Source organism: Drosophila navojoa, chromosome X (genome assembly GCF_054131105.1).
Source record: "Drosophila navojoa isolate 15081-1374.11 chromosome X, UAZ_NAV_1.0, whole genome shotgun sequence".
NCBI classification, from domain to species: domain Eukaryota; kingdom Metazoa; phylum Arthropoda; class Insecta; order Diptera; family Drosophilidae; genus Drosophila; species Drosophila navojoa.
The window spans coordinates 4,554,922-4,574,715 of record NC_142895.1 but is presented as its reverse complement, the minus strand read 5'-3'; the positions used below and the strand labels follow the sequence as shown (position 1 = coordinate 4,574,715).

At 44.2% G+C, this 19,794-nt stretch overlaps 2 protein-coding genes across 8 annotated transcripts in view; one reads left to right on the top strand and one right to left on the bottom strand.

The window, feature by feature from the left end:
- Positions 1–7,460, bottom strand: part of D2hgdh (D-2-hydroxyglutaric acid dehydrogenase) — a 16,232-nt gene extending 8,772 nt beyond the window's left edge. The window contains exon 1 of one of the 2 annotated variants that reach the window (XM_089264970.1): positions 7,348–7,460. The gene's annotated coding sequence lies outside the window, so the exon portion shown is untranslated. The remainder of the gene's footprint in view (positions 1–7,347) is intronic. The other variant, XM_089264972.1, reaches the window with a different exon arrangement.
- On the top strand, positions 5,778–19,794 carry ph-p (polyhomeotic proximal). 6 transcript variants are annotated; one of them, XM_089264967.1, is made up of 6 exons: positions 5,778–6,175; positions 6,815–7,127; positions 11,318–13,608; positions 14,952–15,513; positions 15,605–17,433; positions 17,497–19,794. In XM_089264967.1, exons 2-6 carry the CDS (start codon positions 7,093–7,095, stop codon positions 18,339–18,341), a joined length of 5,562 nt encoding a protein of 1,853 aa, XP_089121093.1. In that variant the 5' UTR covers positions 5,778–6,175; positions 6,815–7,092; the 3' UTR covers positions 18,342–19,794. The 6 variants fall into 6 exon arrangements, with proteins under 6 accessions (XP_089121093.1, XP_089121092.1, XP_089121094.1 ...); XM_089264966.1 differs by having other exon boundaries at positions 5,778–6,398; XM_089264969.1 differs by lacking the exons at positions 5,778–6,175; positions 6,815–7,127 and adding an exon at positions 11,004–11,165 and having other exon boundaries at positions 15,605–15,944; positions 16,536–17,433.

Here is a 19,794-nt window from a genome sequence, read left to right as displayed (position 1 = left end):
CTATTTGGCATCAGCCACGCCTACTCTCCATAATTAACAAAAATCCTTCAGTACATCAAAACATATGCAGAGATTCGGGTCTACGACATGAACTGAAATTTTCCATATGCATCAATTCAGGATATACCGTTATATCATATATGTACATAAGGATATATATATGTAAAGGATACAATTTATAAGAGTTTTTGGAAGTTTTATTGTACATATAAGTATTTACTTATCCTAAGTTCATCTTCTACTCGATTGCAAAGATCTTACGAGCTATGTATATTTTATGTGGATTATATATATAACCATGTAGCTACCTAGTGATACATTTATTTTCTACATTCTTCCCTACATTCTACATTCATTATAAGATTTCTAGGTTTTCATCTAATAGATTTTCACCCACTTCTTTTCATATACATATTAACTTTTCATTTGCTTGATAACCATATACTGGGCGGTCATTTACTAGATTTCCAGCTTCCTAAATATACATACAGTCGTTATAACCATATAAGTTTGTCTGGGGATCAGAACTTTCGTCGCAATAACCTTACGGGCGTTATAAGCGGAGGCATTATAGCCCAATTTTACTATATATACGTAACCTTCCATATATTTGGCATCCCACATTTCTCTTCACAGGAATTCAATAAACCTAAACATCTATCTAATCAGTCTCGAACTATTAAGTTTACCTTTACTAGATTTCCATGTTTCTAGGATCCCTAATTTTGGGTATCCATGAGCTATGTTTCCATAATAATCACTCAATAAGCTCTAATCTAGAGGTATTCGATTCCCACACACTAATTTTCATGTAGACTTCTTATTCTTGATTCTTGGTCTTATATACATATGTACATAAGTATCCCACATATGACGTTTTCTGTTTCTAGGCTTCCATACTCTACTAATGGGTTTCTACCTTTACAGCTTGATTTTATTTTATGCCCCTGCTCTGGAATTCCATAAACAGCGTTTCCAAATCTGAAGTATTTTCACATATTATACATATACTCGATTCCCCAATTTCTATATACCAATTGTCCACATTCACATCTTACCCTAAAATAATCTTATCTTAACATCAACTTAACAATATATATATATATCTATATATAGTCTTTATATCAGTCCAACGAATTAGCTGTCGATCAAAGTACAGTCCCCAAATAGAACTTTACTTGCAGGTGTCAAAAATGTATAGAGATAAGATTGATTAGATAAGATTAATTAGAAACGTTCTTAAAATGGTTTGAAATGTGAAATATAAGGATTAAAAAGGATTTTATGAAATCTTAATGTGATAGATAGACGATAAGAAGAAGATAAGTCGAAGCAGCAGAAGTGAAGAAGCTGTATTATCTATTCAACCGAATTTCAGTACTATGAAAATTCCTTTCATTTTTTCAAATCACGTCTAAAACTCCATAAAAACGTCAAGAAATCCATTTTTTTAGTAAACTTACTTCAGAACATTTTGAAAAACTTCGAAAATGCGTGAAAAGCAATATTTTGTGATAGGATTAGTTTATCAATAGCATTTTCATTTAAGAAAAATATATTTTTACTTAAATCTCTTTTAAAAGTTTCGATAGAAACTCAAGAACTTCAAGATTAGTTTAACAACTTTTTCTCTCTTCAGATTTCGTAGCAGATTTACCTGTGATGGTCTCATAAGCACCCCTGATCTCCCCAACCCTCGCCCCGTGTCCTTTAAGAGTTGAGATCTGCGTCGGTCGGGCATAGTTCCGGTCCAGGCTCAACTTCTTTGCCATGGCAACAACAACAACAACAACAAGAATAATGAGAAACAGCCCTTAGCATGGTTAGGGGTTGCATTTGGCATATTCCACTGAATAGTGGCAATATTTTTGGGGGTATTTGTTGAATATTTGCTTTTGGCAATGCATTCGCAATGCGGCGTAAAATGGAGACAGGAAAACAGAGAGAAGGGTGAAATGAAAGGAGGGTTGCGCGGGTCAAAAGGGACGATACAATGATGATGTTATGGGTGAGTGTGCGTGTGTGTGTGCGTGGTAAGTGCCAAAGTTCAACCCTTTTGTCGAGAACAGTGACTGATATAAAGGAACTACCCTTGCCCCAGTCAGTAGCGCATCCAGCCAGCGGTACAGTTCGTACCTCCTCGATGGGGTTTGCATCAATTCTCAAGAGGGATTAACTACAAACATGTTTAGCTAGCAGGGACTAAATAAAAATTAATTATTTTTATATCGTAAGCTAGTATATTATTAAGTATGTCTTGCTTTAAGATTTTGAGCTAAAAATAATGAATAATGCAATTAGCTGTCATGCTTGGCTCCCATGACTTTTATTTTCAAATCAAACGAATCGTTAATAAAAAAAATAAAAAAATTGCATTCCATTTTTCAATCTTCAAACATAGCATGTGCATAGCTCATCAAACACCATTACTGATGGCAACGAAGAGCGCATACAAATGTCGCCAAAACCGAACGAAAATGTTGAAGAAGAAAGAACCGTACGGCACTGCGCCTGGGCATTCACATCTGCATGCGTGCGAGCATAGCGACTGCGTGTGTGCGCTACGCAGGAGGAGCTGGGCAAGGACAGGAACAAGGGTGAATCGATCAGTCGATTGCTATTGTAATACGAGAGGTTAATAAGCAGCATAGCTGCATGCATACAAACATACAAACATACATACATACATACATTACATACATATCTAAGAAAAACACGCGCAAGCACATGCAATCACGCATGAAGTGTATTTGCTGTAGATTTATTTTTAAATCAGAGCTTCGTACGTTTCGGCTAGCTAACGGTTGAATTGGCGCTGAGCTGACCACGCCTAGGCGCTGAGCTCAGACTTCATTACAATAGCAAAGGCAGAAACAAAGCGAAGCCAGCAATCAGCAACCCATTTTGATAGTTGAATCAACACACACTCGCACACACATACAGACGTGCGCAAAGCAATCTTATACGCCCCGAATGACACCCCAGTCGGGCTGTCGTATGCATGTGTATATATGTATGTATGTACATGTATGTACATATGTGTGTATGCAGATGTTGATAATTCCAAGGTTTTTTTTTTTCAAAAATGGTGAAGGAAATTCTAACGATAACAATGCCAGAGCTAATATGTATGTGTGTGAGAGTGAGGCAATTACAACACACCGACAGACTCACATACCCGCACACACACAGTCACAAGCGAGCGTGCTGCGCTAATGAGCGCAAGTGAGCCAGCAGCGAGATAGAGTGACAGAGAGAGAGAGAGCGAGAGAGCGCGAGCGAGAACGCACCAAGCCAAATTGATGCCAGTGAAAAAAAGCACGCGCAAAGCAATTTACGCTGATTATACATTTGTCAATTTTGTATAAAATATACAAAGGCACACATACACGCACACAAGCAGAACTGCTCACACGCAGGGCAGCTCATGCTGAAGCATTGGACACACACTCGTGCGCTCGCTCACACTGCGGCGCCAAACGCCAACGACCCCCCAACCAGCGCCAGCAGCGACAGCAACACCACCAGCACCAACAACAACAACCGCAGGCAGACCCAACAAGTATCGAGTTCATAATTCGAAACGTACATATAGAAAAAAAAAAAAGAGCGCATGCTCCGCATGGCTTTTTGTACAGTTGAATAAGACGCAAGAAGAAGAGCCTGTCCAACTAATAAGAAAAACCTACGTACAGATATACGAAAACAAAAAAAATACAAAAGTCCAATCATAAAAAAAAATCCAATACACACACACACAGTCCAGCCAAAGATGAAGCCGGATCAGCGGACACACTCACACACACATACACATGAACGGGCCACAATCAAAAACCAAATAAAAGGCATAATAGAGAAGAGAGAAACAGCAGGCAAAAACACTTAACAAGCGTAGAAATAATATGGCGGCTGCAGCAACACACAACAACAACGACAACAACAACAAAACACACGAACGGAACACAAAAATGTTTCGTACCATCCATCGTCCGGCTCCGCAGCAAAGTGCCTCACATCAACGTCGCCTGTCATTGCCAGCCGCGGCCCAAAAACAACAAGAACAACATTAACGAGAGACAAACATACTGGCATACATATAACGATGAACATTTGACATGACTACAAGAACAGCCCAAAGCGGCGCACACAGCGACGAACAGCTAGCTATATGGGGGCCGCTCTCACAGTCCAACAACAAAATGAAAAATGGAATGCTAGTGCTTCTGTCAAGGCACAGTGGTGCAAGCGTGGAATATATTTGCACGTTCGATATCAAAGTATTTTATATTCAAAATAATTTAATATAAAATAAAATGCTTAAATTGATTTGTTATAATAAAAACCTTTAATATACAAACATAAATCAATTAATACAGATTAATTAAAACATATGTTTATCGTTTGTATAAGCAATATATTACATATATATTATTTCAAGTCACCTTTGCAAAAGTATACTCAATTGCAAAAAATAAAAGAGCAAGATATTTATTTATATGACTTCATATAAGAAAGTTACAACTCTTAAAAGTAATATATGTATTCAGAATATTCGACAGTACTTTAATAGCAGTTGTACACTGTGCCAACGCCATATGTATGTATGTCATAACAGCAAAAAAAATCAGCAAACGTGTGTGCTAAATCACCGGGTGTCATCAGTCACAGCCATATCCACGCGAAGCGCATGGCATTACAAATGAAAATGTCGATTCGGCAATATTAGTAGCAACAGCAGCAGCACCACCACCAGCAACAACAACAGCAACATAAAAGGAAACGGAAAGAAAATGCAATTCAAATCATAATAATGAAGCTCAGGCCACTGTACGAACGAGAGAGAGAGAGAGCAAGCCAAAGCGAACGATTGCCTCTTTGCGCTACAACCGTGGCACCCCCCACCATCGCCCGATGCGACCCACGGTCCCGGGTGAGGTCGACAAGCAAAACTAATAATAAAATAAAGCCGCTGTCGTTTGCTAGTCCGCTCAGGTATGTGCGTATGTATATTTATATGCATGTATATCAGTATGTGTGCGTATGTATGTTTGTGTGTCTGTATAGGCGTATGCGAAGGTGTGGTGGTGGCAAATGCGATATCGAAAAAAGAAGATGAAGTATAGCAAGCAAGCCAACAGCAGTATCAGCAACAACAACAGCCACAGCGAGAAACGACATTCGAGTATAGAGACACAGAAAACTGGTCTCTCGCTCGTCGACAAGGGCAGCAGTGCCAAAAGTAGCGGGCAGGGTGGATGACAGCACGACACATACACACACATACAGAGGTACTCACTCTTAGATACACACATGCATACACACATACATACATGTGGATGGATGAATGCGCCACAACGGGCGCGAAAGCAAAAGCAAATACAATACACATGCCCGCCAGCTGTGTAGCCTCGTTTTTTTTTTTTTTTCTTCTTTTTTGTTCACGTACATTTTTTCTTTCGTTCGCACACACCCCCAAAGCGCACACAACAAAACGCTGCAAACAGCGAGTCGTGCGTGGCGCTATTGCAGTCGCACTCACACCCAATGGCTGGGGCATATGCCTCGATATTGGCATCGCACTTACACACCCGCATTTGTTATAGAGAAATATTTCGCTGTACGTGTTATCGGTGCGCGTGTGTGTGTGTGGTTAAACTCGTTTTCCTCACCCAGCTGCCTGCCAACCCTGCTAAGGCTAACACACACAGTCACCAATACACATGCGCGGTGGTGCTTCATTTTGTTTCGGCAGAGTTGCCGCCGTCTGCGCGCGTTTCAGTCTAAAATTCAACTTGGAGGCGCACGGTTTGTGTTTTGTTTTGCTCGCTCGCGCCGATCTGTCCAAACCGCTAGTCGAGCTAAAAGATACAACGCGTCGCGCTTCGTACACACAGATACTCACTCATACATGCATGCCGTATATGCAAACGCTCATGTATGCATCCAGACTAACTAAATCCGCAAATTAACAACTGGATTTTTTACAATATTTTTTTAGTGTTGCAAGTTCAAGTTAAACAAATTCCAAAAGGATACAAGATACATGCTGCAAAGTGAAAAGTTATGCTGCCGGCGTCGCAGTCGCAGTCGCAGCCGCTGTCAAAGCGAGCAGTGAAATTGTGTGCCGCCTAACAAAAAATATGTTGCTAGAGTTGTCGCCGCCGCCGCGTTTTATGTAAGCTGAGACACACAACAATAGTTAAAGCCCAATACCCCCCCCTTACCCCATATACCCTGCACGGGCGCCCACGCACATCACGTGTACAGGTGCTTGGACTATGCAGCATAATACATATAAAAAAGAATACAAAAATGAATAAACTGTGAAAGCCAGGCATTGCATTAGTTCTGAGCCAACGTCAACGTTGACGTCGACGCAGCCGCTGCAGCGAGTGGACGTACGTACTAATTATTGCTCTCGTGCACGAAACGTTCATTTACACGCCTCAGTCGCAGTCGCAGTCGAAGTCTCAGACAGCGTACAAGCACACAAACACACGCACACACAGACAGATCCGAACGGACTACCAATATACATACATATATACACACACACTCACATATGTATACACACAGATACACCGACTGAGGCTGACGCTCTGCGAGACATTTTTTTGTGTACATTTTTGTATGTTTTCTTGTTGTTGTGTTGCGCTTGCCTTGCAACAAAGTTTTACGTTTTTTTGCCTGTTTTATATGTACATATATATGTTTATTGCCTGTACTCTCCGTATATGTATATATATATATATATATATAAATTTATATACGTTTGTGTGTGTATGTGTTTATCTCATATATTTGTAACCTACAGCAAATTAAAAACACCAACAACATAAAAGAAAATTACACAAACGCAATAGCAGCAGCAATATGCTGCCAACAACAATAAAAACAATCAGCAGTCGCAACAGCAGCAGCAGAATAGCAGCATCAGCAGCCGCAGCAGCAGCACTCGCAGTCGCAGTCGCCGTCAAAGTAACAGCAAAAAACAACAGAACATCGCTGTCGTCGCTGCTGCAGCGCCGTCGCCGCTGACGTCGCCGCATGCATACTATTAATTTATTATACAAATTGTTTTTATTTTGAATAATGGATCGTCGTGCATTGAAGTTTATGCAAAAAAGGTATTTTGTGTTTCTTGATTTTTTGTTTTTGTTTTGTTTCGCTTTTTATTTAAGTTATTAGATACAATATTACATTTGCTGGCAAACACTACACACACACACATACACTCACTCACTCACACATGCACATGGTCAGACATATATCTATATGTGTGTCAATGCACTCGTGTTATTATTGCTTATTACTAATGTTGTTATTTTTTTCTGCACACGCACTTACATACACGAATTTCTTGCTCTTGCACTCTCTCTTTTGCTCTTGCGTTGCTTTTACTTGTGTATTTGTTATTATTACATCGCGCCGCGACTCAGTTTAGCTTCGAGTGTGACCCTCGCAGCGCAAAACAAATAAAAATATTCTATGCTGCGTGTACACACTTGTTTTTATATCTATTTTATTTTATATAGTGTTTCATATATATATTTATCAATATAAATATTTATACGTTTTTTTCTCAAAATGTTGCTGTTAATTGCAGTGTACCGTGTTTGGCGCGCAGCTCAACAGCGCGACGTTTTTCAACACTGCGACTAATAACAACAAATGTGTACAAAGCCCATTGAATGCATATGCGAGTGCTGGTGTATGCCTGTCGTGTGTGTGTATCTGTGTGCAGTTTCTGTTTGACGTCTCATCATAATCGAAGTTGTACTTGAAACTCTCTTCCCAAACGAGTTTTTTTTTTTTTTTTTTTTGTTGCTCCATCTGCTCAGCTCATGCAGTGTTTATAAATCATACATTCGCACACACACACACGCAGCGAATTTCGCAATGCAAGCGACGTGTGAATGTGTGTGCTTGTAAATTTGTTGGTGGTTGATTTTTCTTATACTTTTCACAGTTTGAAAAGCAAAAGTTCTAAGCCAAACAACACAATTGTTGGCCGAAATTGAAACTGCAGGCGGCATTATAGGCAGCGGGAGCACCGCGCCAAAGAACAAGAAGAAGAAACTAAAATAAAACCGCAACAGAAACAACAATTAGTGGAGTGCATTCGCTCTCTCGCTTGCTTGCGCGTGGGCGCCCATAGTTGGAAGTAAACAAAATATGAGACGCGTGGTTAGTGTTGCCATCTGTTAAAAAAAAACTTCATTACTGATTTGAGAAATATAAATATAAGATCCATTTTATATGATTTTTCCGTGTACCATCTGTAGTTTCAAATTTGTATTGCTTCCCTGTAACATTTAATCAATTATAAACAAATATATGCATGCCATGCCTTTTCACTTTTGTTTTAATATAGATTGAAATATATTAAATATTTATGCAATTTTTTTTGTGCTTGCTGGCAACTCTACTCTCACACCGACTCATGCTTGCGCTCTCATCCATTTGGCACAGAAGTGTTAGTGTGTGTATGTTTGTGTGTTGAGTTTGAGCAGGAAAGTATTGTTATCCCGCTCACACTTTCGAGCATTGGCAACCGACTCTGACAAGGGCGACATCAATGCTCCGCACTGTATTGTATATGTATTCGCAATCGTATAAGTGTGAGTGAGTAAGTTGTTAGTGGCTATGGCCTGGCATGTAGAAATGAAACCGGTTCGTATAATCAATATGTAGTCAACTATTTTCGTCGCATCCCCGTCACCACCTACATCGTGTACAGGTTTAATGCCCCAACCACCAAACGTAATTTTGCACGCATGTTTCTCGCAACAATTTGAATTTCATGTTCTGCTTCTCTCGCCTACATACAAGCTGCGCGCGCTCTCCCTCTCCTATCTCGCTCTAACCTTCACTCACACTTCTCTTTTGAATTTTTTTTTATTTTATTTTCTCAAATATTGCTTTTGAGCGCATGCTCGTTTTTGTTGGTGTTCTCGGCTTGTTATCAATCTTCCTGAAACTTGATTTGGTTTCGAAGCAAACATCAACTTGGTGATGGCTGAGCAGCATTAATATTATTATTGTTCTTGGATTGTCAATCGCAACGACGCTTCTGCGTTCCACTCACATTGAGCTGACACATACACTCAGAGGCTCTCACTCTTTTTTACTCTCCTAGAAATTACTCACACGCACGACATACACATACATATGTATGTATGCATACAAGCAAACATCAAACCAGTCTTAAGCTGCAAGTTCGCGTGTGTGTGTTTTTTATATTATTCGTATTATTATTATTTTTTTTGTGACGTTGAAAAGGATGCTGCTGTGTCTGGCACGGCGTCTAGTCGGCATTTTTTTCATCGTTCCTTTTTATTTGTTTCGTTCTACCAGCTTTCGTTTGCTCTTTGCTGTTTGCGGTGCTTCACGTGGGGGCGTGCAACCTTAGCATACCCCAGAGGGAAACCAACAGCAACCCTCCCACATGCATTGCATTTCAAACACCCCTGACCGATTTCATGGTTTGCGAAAACCGCCCACTGCTGCTCCACCCCCGTTTCTTCTGTGGCTGTCGTTGTATTGTTGCCAGGGGTAACCCTAACTAATGCTGTGCCGGCTCCTTTGGCCTCTGCTGTTGTAGTTTTTTTTTGCTTCTCAGTATTTTGTTTTTCCTTTTACGTATATTTTTTATATGCCTCACGGGCATTGCGGGGAGCTTAGATTGGGAGATTAGGAGGTGGCTTGGAATGGAAATGGATGTTGGTGTGGTTACCTTGTCTTATTCAAACTAAAACATTGTGAGGTTTTACTGTAGGTCTTTGAACTATGAAGTTTGGCAACGCCTGAAAAAATATTTGACTCTAAGCTGCAGCGGTGTGAAATTTGAAAACCATCACTAAGCGTTCTAAATTTTCCTAACTAAATTCGGACTGGAGCTTAACGCTATCTAATTGCGATGCTGACATACATACATACAATGTGTGTACATATGTATGTACATATGTATTTCGTGGTCATAGCAACAATCAAATGCAAAACTTATTCTTTTTGCACTTCTGAACTTTGAACATTCGGCCTTCTATGCATATAACATTAATATGTTATTGGGCTGCAAGACTCCCACATAACAGTAACTGCATATGCAACTCTCTCTCTGTTTGTCTCTTCCTCTTGTTTATGTTTCATTTCCACTCTTCTTCTCTCCTGTTTGTCTCTCCCACGCATCCACTCCAGCTGCATCGCTCATTCACTGGCAGCTCTTGCCAGTCTCAGCTTGTTTACAGTTACCAATTGATGGCCATAGAGGAAGAGCGCAACAAAATAAAATCATAATAATCTATACATACATATGTACATATGTATATAAATGTTGTCCGGGGCTTAGGTGTTTGTGTGTGTTTGTGTATGTGTATTTGCATATGCAGACTTTTGCATCACAAATGACCTCTTTTGAGTAACTAACACACGTTTATTGGTGTGTGTGTGAGAGAGAGAGAATTGTATGTGTACGCTGACATTATGTGAGCTACATTTACCGTTATATGGGTTAATGATTGCAAAAGGTAAATGTGAATAAGGAGTTGGGCAGAGCAGATCAAAGCTGAAGTTTATTGGAAACTAGTATAAAACGTTATATAGTATAACAATAATATATAATTCATAATTAAAACCAATTGTAAATACATAATTAAAATCATATTTAATATATTAATATTTAATAACCAAACTATTTTGTAGATAAGTATAATTATAAGTGTTAGTGGCAATTATTTAACAATAAATTTAATCGTTTGCTATTCATGAATCAAGTAATATCTTTCATATTAATTGGTTTATTTATATGAATGATCTTTGCCTTTAATGCTCGCTCTGTCTACGCCGAGCTTTTTGTGTGTGATTGAGACAGAGCGAGAGAGTGGGAGAGGACTCGCGTAAGCGAGCATCTATTACCCGCGCTTTGGTTTTGGCTTTTGCTGTTGTTTTCGTATTGCTTTTTGTTATTTGATTTTATTTGATTTATTTTTGTCTGCTGCTTGCATGTAAATGGCGGGTGCTGCCAACCTGTTTGCAGTTTGAGTGCAATTTGCATTGCTTTTAAGCTCGCCTTTTTAGCGGCGCTGTTTTTCATATTTATTTGTTTGACATTGTTGTGCGAAAATGTTGCATGCCAAGCGCGGTCGCCGAAAACGTTGCAAGTGTGTGTGTGTGTATAAATATACATATGTATATGTGATTGTGTGCATGCTTAAGCCTAGCTGAGTGTGTGTGTTTATTGCATATGATACAAATTAGTTTGAACTAATTTTTATGCCATCTCTCCCTCTTTCTCTCTTTCTCATTCTGGTTAATGCAGAGCGGACACTGAAAGCGAAACAACAGCAACAACAACAAACACATCGGCAGCAGCAACAATTCTAACAACGGCCGCAGCATCAACAGCAACAGCAGCAACAACAACGACCACAACATCAACAACAACAACAACTGCGCTACCACTAAAGGACAATTCGAATATAAGAAGCAGCAGTAGCAACAACGGCAACAGCGACAAGTTGCAAACAGCAACGCAACAGCTACAACAGTTACAGCAGCAACATAAGCAACAGCAGCAGCAGCAGCAGCAACAACAGCAACAGCAGCAACATATTGAGCGACCGTTAAAGTGTTTGGAGACTTTGGCTCAAAAGGCTGGAATAACATTTGACGAGAAATACGATTTCGCTAGTCCGCCGCATCCAGGCATTGGCAACAACAACAACAATAATAATAATAATAACAACAACAACAGTTGCACCACCAACAATAACAACAACAATAACAACACTAATAACAACAATAACAACAACAATACACAATCGAGCAACAATAATCACATCAAAAGCAGCACGCCCACATCAATTGCCTCAAATACAGCGCAAACGCCGCGACGCACAGCAACAACACCGACAGCAGCAACAACACCCACAGCAGCAACAACACCCAACAGCAACAGCAACAACAACAACAACAACAACAACAACGCTCGCTCACGCAGTGTTTCGCGTTCGCGTTCACGTTCCAGCACGCCCACATCGCGTGTAGCAGCAGCAGCAGCGGCAGCAGCAGCAGCAACATCAGCAGCGACAGCAGCAGCAGCAGCAGCAGCAACAGCAACAGCAACAGTTGTTGGCGGCACGCTGGAGAAATCACAGAGCCCCGCCCAACAGGTGGCATCCGCTGCGGCGGTGCCACTGCAAATTTCGGCAGAGCAATTTCAGCAATTCTATCCGTATACGGCCATACAGGTTAAGCAGGAGTTTCCCACACACAATGCTAGCGGCAATAGCAACAATGTTGTTGGTGCCGGCAACAGCAACAATGGCGGCGGCGGCAACAACAACAATAGCGGCAACAGCGGCAACACTAGCGGCAATAGCAACGAACTGAAGCATGCAACAAGTCTATTGGACGCCAGTCAGACGACACAGCTGCAACAGTTGCAGCTGCAACAGTTGACGGCGGCCGGCGATGGCAGTGCAGCGGCTGCAGCGGCATCAATTGCTGCGGCGGCCGCTGCTGCTGCTGCTGCTGCCGGCAGTCCGGCGCAACAGGCAGCGGCGGCAGCAGCAGCAGCGGCAGCACAACAACAACAAGTTGTTCAGCAACAACAGCAGCAGCAACAGCAACAGCAGCAACAGCAACAACAACAGCAGCAACAACACTCGGCAGCAATCAGCACAATGTCGCCCATGCAGCTGGCTGCTGCCACCGGCGGAGTGCCCGGCGATTGGGCCAACGGCCGCACCGTGCAGCTGATGCAGCCCTCGACGGGCTTCATCTACCCGCAGATGATCGTCTCCGGCAATCTATTGCCGGCAACGCTCGGCCAGCAGCCGATCCAGGTGATCGCCAGCAAGCACTTCCAGGGCAGCGGGCCGCAGATGATAACGACAACCACGCAGAACGCCAAGCAGATGATTGGCGGACAGGCGAGCTTCGCCGGCGGCACCTATGCGATACCCTCGAGCCAGTCGCCGCAGACGCTGCTCATATCGCCGGTGAATGTGATTTCGCCGCAGCAGCAGAGTCTGCTGCACTCGATGCAGGCGGCGGCGGCACAGCAGCAACAGCAACAGCAGCAGCAGCAGCAACAGCAGCAACAACAGCAGCAGCAACAGCAGCAGCAGCAACAACAGCAGCAGCAGCAATTGACGCAACAGCAGCAGCAACAGCTGACTGCGGCCGCTGCCGCCCAGCAGGCCGCTCTGGCCGTCACCGCCTCGAAGGTGGGCCTCACCACCGATGGCCAGGCCAAGCTGCAGCAGAAGGTGGTGCAGAAGGTGACCACCACAACGAACACGGTTCAGGCCGCCAGCGGTGGCGCTGGCAATGCCCAGACGCAGCAGCAACAGCAGCAGCAGACCACCACACAGCAATGTGTCCAGGTGTCGCAGTCCACCCTGCCAGGTGTGACGGCTGCCCAGGCGGCGCAGCTCATCAGTCCGCTGCAGAACGCGGCCACCGGGCAGCAGATGCAGCTCGGCCCGTGGTTCTGGCCCAATTTCGGTGCGAATCCGATTATATTGCGCGGTCAGCCGGATCATACGTCGAGCATGTTCATCCAGCAGCCGGCGACGCATCAGGCGCTCCAGACCCAACAGAATCGTAAGTACCGCAAATGAACATTTGGAACTAGTTCCAGTCTAAAGTTGACTAAACGTACTCCATTGAGTTGTAGAAGTGAGCCAAAGACATGGAAATTGTATAAAATATATTTCAGCTAATGAACTAGTAGAGAACTGGAACTAGTTCCACTCTATGATTAGTTGTACTCCATCAAATAGCAGAAGTAGGGGCTATGCACAGAATATGTGTAAATTGAGAGTATGCAAGCGAATGAGCTAGTTCAGTGGGACTTCGGAACTAGTTCCAATCGGTGGTTGATGAACTTTATTCTATTGATTAGTAGAAGTGAGCCAAAGACATGGAAATTGTAGAGAATATATTTCAGCTAATGAACTAGTCGCGAACTGGAACTAGTTCCACTCTATGATATGATGAGTTATACTCCATCGAATGGCAGAAGTAGGAGCTATGCACGGAATATGTGTAAATTGAGAGTATGCAAGCGAATGAACTAGTTCAGTAGAATTTCGGAACTAGTTCCAATCGGTTGTTGATAAATTTTATTGCAGTGATTAGTAGAAGTGAGCCAGACACATGGAAATTGTATAGAATATATTTCAGCTAATGAACTAGTAGTGAACTGAAACTAGTTCCACTCTATGATTGATTAGTTGTACTCCATCAAAAAGCAGAAGTAGGAGTTATGCACGGAATATGTGTAAATTGAGAGTATGCAACCGAATGAACTAGTTCAGTGGGACTTCGGAACTAGTTCCAATCGGTGGTTGATGAACTTTATTCTATTGATTAGTAGAAGTGAGCCAGACACATGGAAATTGTATAGAATATATATCAGCTAATGAACTAGTCGCGAACTGGAACTAGTTCCACTCTATGATATGATGAGTTATACTCCATCGAATGGCAGAAGTAGGAGCTATGCACGGAATATGTGTAAATTGAGAGTATGCAAGCGAATGAACTAGTTCAGTAGAATTTCGGAACTAGTTCCAATCTGTGGTTGAACAATTATACTCCATTGATTAGTAGATGTGAGCCATTGACGTAAGATATATATAGAAAATACGTTAACTAATGAACTAGTTGCGAGCTGGAACTAGTTCCAATCTGTGATTGATTGATGGTACTTCATGGAGTTACACAAGTGAACTGTGGGCACGGATGATGCATAGATCGCGTATGTGAACGAATGAACTTGTTGAGCGGGAATTCGGAACTAGTTCTATCGAGAGTATATAATGTGTCGAACAAGTTGAGAGCGAATATCAAGCTATAGGAAGGAATGTCCTCATCGTTAGCTAACTAGAAACTAATCTAACATTCTCTCTCTCTCTCTCCTTTGCTCCTTCCCGCTCCTGCAGAGATAATTCAGTGCAATGTGACGCAGACGCCGAATAAGGCGCGAGCTCAGCTAGACGCGCTGGCGCCCAAGCAACAGACGCAGCAGCAGCAACAGGCAAACGCCCAGCAGCAACAGCAACAGCAGCAGCAGCAACAGCAACAGCAGCAACAGCAGCAGCAGCAGGCGGCGCAACAGCAACTGGCCACGCAGCAGCAGGCGGTGTTGCAGCAGCAGCAGTTGACGGCACAGCTGCAGCGGACAGGCGCGCCCATCTTGCCGCACAATGGGGCACAGGTGCGACCGGCCAGCTCGGTGTCCACGCAGACGGCGCAGAATCAGAGTTTGCTCAAGGCGAAGATGCGCAACAAGCAGCAGCCGGTGCGGCCCGCTCTGCCCACCCTGAAGACGGAGAACGGCCAGGTGGGTGCCGGCGGCAACAAGGCGCAGGCCGGGCAGGTGAACAGCAATGCGCTCACCCAGCACTTGGCCGTCCAGCAGCAACAGCAACAGCAGGCGGCGGCGGCAGCAGCAGCAGCGGCCGCTGCCAATCTGCATCAGGTGGTGACGACGGCGGGCAACAAGTAAGTGGTGCACAGGTGGTGCAAGTGGTGCAGCATAGATATGCATAGATATAGAGAGCAATTGCTAATCTGTCTATTTGTCTCTCCTTAGGATGGTGGTCATGAGCACGGGCACGCCCATAACACTGCAGAACGGGCAGACGTTGCAGGCAAGCGGCGTTGATAAGCAGCAACAGCAGCAGCAACAGTTGCAGATCATGAAGAACCAGCAGCTGTTGCAGCAGCAGATGTTGCAGCACCAACTGCTGCAGCTGCAACAGCAACAGCAGCAGCAAGCCCAGCAGCAGCAGCAACAACAGCAGCAGCAGCAGCAGCAACAACAGCAGCAGCAACAGCAGACGCAGCAAACGCAACAGCAACAGACGTTGACAAATGCCACAGCGCAGCAAATTTTGCAGGTGGCGCCAAATACGTTTATTGCCTCGCAGCAGGCGCAGCAGCAGCAGGCACAGCAGCAACAGCAGCAGCAGCAACAGTTGCACAATCAACTGCTGCAGCATCAATTGCAGCAGGTGCAGCAGCAGCAACAGGCGCAGCAGCAACAGCAGCGCGAGCATCAACAAAATATCATACAGCAAATTGTGGTGCAACAGTCGCAGCCCACGCAGCAGCAGCAGCAGCAACACCAACAGCAGCAGCAGCAGCAACAACAACAGCAGCAACAGCAGCAGCAGCAGCAAGCACAGCAACAACAGCTGCAGCTAACCAGCGTGCCGTTCTCTGTCAGCTCAACGACAACTCCCGCGGGCATTGCCACCTCGAGCGCCTTGCAGGCGGCATTGTCCGCCTCGGCGGGCACTGTCTTTCAAACCACTGCCAAGACGAGCAACTCAATGCCGAGCAGCAGCGTCGTCACCATCAGCAACCAGGGCGCTGGGCCGCTGGTAACCAGCAGCACGGTCGCCAGCCTGCAGCAGCAGGCGCAGCAATTGCAGCAACAGCACCAACAGCAGCAGCAGCAACTCATTACGGCTAGCCTAGCAGCGGCTACTCAGCACCACCAGCAGCAGCAGCAGGCGCAGCAGCAGGCACAGCAGCAGGCGCAGCAGCAGGCACAGCAGCAGGCGCAACAACAGGCGCAACAGCAGCAGCAACAGCAACAGGTGCAACAGCAGCAGCAGCAGCAGCAACAGCAGCTAACGAGCACCACATTAACCGCTAGCTCACCCACACAGAATCCCATACTGGCCATGACATCCATGATGAATGCAACAGTTGGTCTGCCAGCGACAACAGCAACACCGACGGTCAGCACGGCGCTGGTGACGCTCAGCAATAGCAACAGCATCACATCACTGCCAGCCACGCCCACCAAGAGCGTAAGCATGAACAGCAGTCAGGAGACGACGCCCAAGCAACAGCAGCAGCAGCAGCAGCAACAGCAGCAGCAGCAGCCAACGGCAACATTGGTGCCCATCGAATCGTCGCTGACAGCAGCGGAAGCGCACAAAGCCAGCGTCGAGGCGAGCAGCTCCACGGCGACAACGACAACAACCACAACAGCCGAGGCGCTGCACAATGGCGATGCCAGCGAGACCACCAAGCTAACAGCAACAGCTGCCGTTGTCAAGCAAAGCAATGCAGTGTTGCCCAGCAGCAGCAGCAGCAGCAAAGAGGAGAAGAGCAGCAACAGCAGCAATAATGTGAGCAGTACGGCGTCTACCAATGGCATTGCCAGCAGCGGATTGCGTGCGAGCAGCGGCAGCAGCACAACAACCACATCGACAACAACAACGACGAGCAACAGCAACAGCAACAACAGCAGCAGCAACAGCAATGGCAAAGATTTGCCCAAGGCAATGATCAAGCCAAATGTCTTGACGCATGTCATCGATGGCTTCATTATACAGGAGGCGAACGAGCCGTTTCCGGTCACCCGGCAACGCTATGCGGACAAGGATGACAAGGACGAGCCGCCCAGTAAGTGCAACAAGAAAAACAGAAGAAGAACAATTTGTAATTTTTTGCCTTTCCTTTTTTTAGAGAAAAAAGCAGCGCTGCAGGAAACGGATCTCAAGTCGAGTGCAGCAGCAGCGGCAACAGCGGCTGCAACAACGACAACCACAACGAGCGCTGCACAGGCAACAGCTGCTGCTGGTGGCGTTGGTGCTGTTGCTGTGGGCGGCCCATTGGCTGGCCTGCCCGCCGATATGGTTGCGTGTGAGCAGTGCGGCAAGCCGGAGCATCGCAGCAAGCTGAAACGCAAGCGCTATTGCTCGCCGGGCTGTGCGCGTCTGGCCAAAACGAGCAACAACAACAACAACACCAGCAGCAACAGCAACGCGAGCAGCAACAACAACAACAGCGGCAGCTGCAGCAATGGCAGCGGCATCGGCATGGTTGGCGCCGACGCCATGGCGCTGGCCGACAAACTGGACGAATCGCTGGCCGAGGAGAAGATGCAAACGGATGCGATGAGCCCCGAGCCGGGCATGATCATAGCCGAGCTGCCAGCGACGGCGACGGCAACGACGGTGGCAATTGCCGCAGCCGCTGTCACAGCGCTGCCAGCAACGGCGGCTGCCACGCCCAGCAGCAGCAACAGCATGAACAACAACATTGCCGCCGCCATTGCGCCGATCTCGAGCTGGAGCGTGGATGAGGTTAGCGAATTTATACGCAAGCTGCCCGGCTGCCAGGACTACGTGGATGACTTTGTGCAGCAGGAGATCGATGGCCAGGCGCTGCTGCTGCTCAAGGAGAGCCATTTGGTGAGTGCGATGGGCATGAAGCTGGGGCCGGCGCTCAAGATCGTCGCCAAAGTGGAGTCCATGAAGGAGGTGAATCTGCCCGCTGTCAACGATGTGGCCAAGGATGCCCAGCAATAGTGCACAGTGCGAGCGAGGGCTGATGTTGCTCCTGTCGCTGGCAGCAGCAGCAGAAGGAGTAGCAGGAGCAGCAGCAGCAGCAGCAGCAGCAGTGATAGCTCTGCCACATCTCTGTCGTTGCTATCGCCCACCTACTCCATAACACCGCCGCCGTATTCGCCCGTCTAAATTGGCGCTGGTCTAACCAGTTGTTGTTGGTGTTGGAGTTGGTGTTGGAGTTGTAGTTGAAGTTTATTGTGAATGTGATTCACATTAGCTAGGACTAGCTAAGACTTCAACCAGACCACATCCCCACTCCCCCCACTCCCCCCACCTCCTCCCCCATCCATCCACTCTCAGCTCAACATCTTGGGCATTACCGCCCCCCCGCCCCCCGCGCTGCTGTCTCATAGTCTTTAAACTTAACTTTAATGTAGCTTCAAATTTTGTAAGGCCAATGGTATGATAAACATGATTCGAGTACTACAACTAGGCTAAGCTAAATCCACTTAAAACGCCCTCATCTAGCTTAAGTCTATGTAGTTTATATATATACATATATATATATATATATATATATATATATATATATATATGAAGCCATCCCCTCCCCCTCACCCCATCAATTGTACAATCGAAAGCATTCAAAAAAAGAAAAAAAAAAAAAGAGGAAAAGTTTCTTCAACGTTTTTATTCAACAAAAAAACCAGAAAAATACCATTAAAAATACTAAGCAAAATACTATTAAATACTAAGGCTAATTGCAGTTATGTAAGTCTCTTTAACTGAATTGAATATTGACTTTTTTTTTTATTATGCATTAAAAATTATTTAAAAAAAAAGAATGAGAATAAATCAAGAAATTGTACGAAAAATTTGCAAAAAAAAAAAAATGAAAAGAAAAACTAGTTAATATATGATAGTTATAGTTACTATATACTATATATATATACTAAATATATATACTTGCATTAATTGTACTTTAAATTACACCATTTTTTTTATTATTCATATACATATATATATATATTAATCGGTATATATATATTTATGTGTGTATTTATCTTGAAAGCAACTTGGCTAAATGCTAGCTAGAGTTAAACCAGTTGATATCTGTGGAACTGAGTCTATATATAGCCAATATACAGCCGATAATACACATACACATACACACACACACACAATCTTTTTGCTAAACATTTAATCATAATATACATACATATATATGTTTAGTATATCTGGTAAATATTTTTTTTATAACGCCTAGTTTTAAGTGTCAAATCTATTATATATATATATATGACATATATAGTATATGTATATATGCTAGATATACTTTTTTTTTCGAAATTGATTTTTTTTTTATCGCTATGGCTGAACAAATTACAAAAAACATGAAAAAAACAAAACAAACAAAAACAACAACAAAAACTCTTCACTGTATAGTGTTTAATAAATGTGAATATGGAAATTA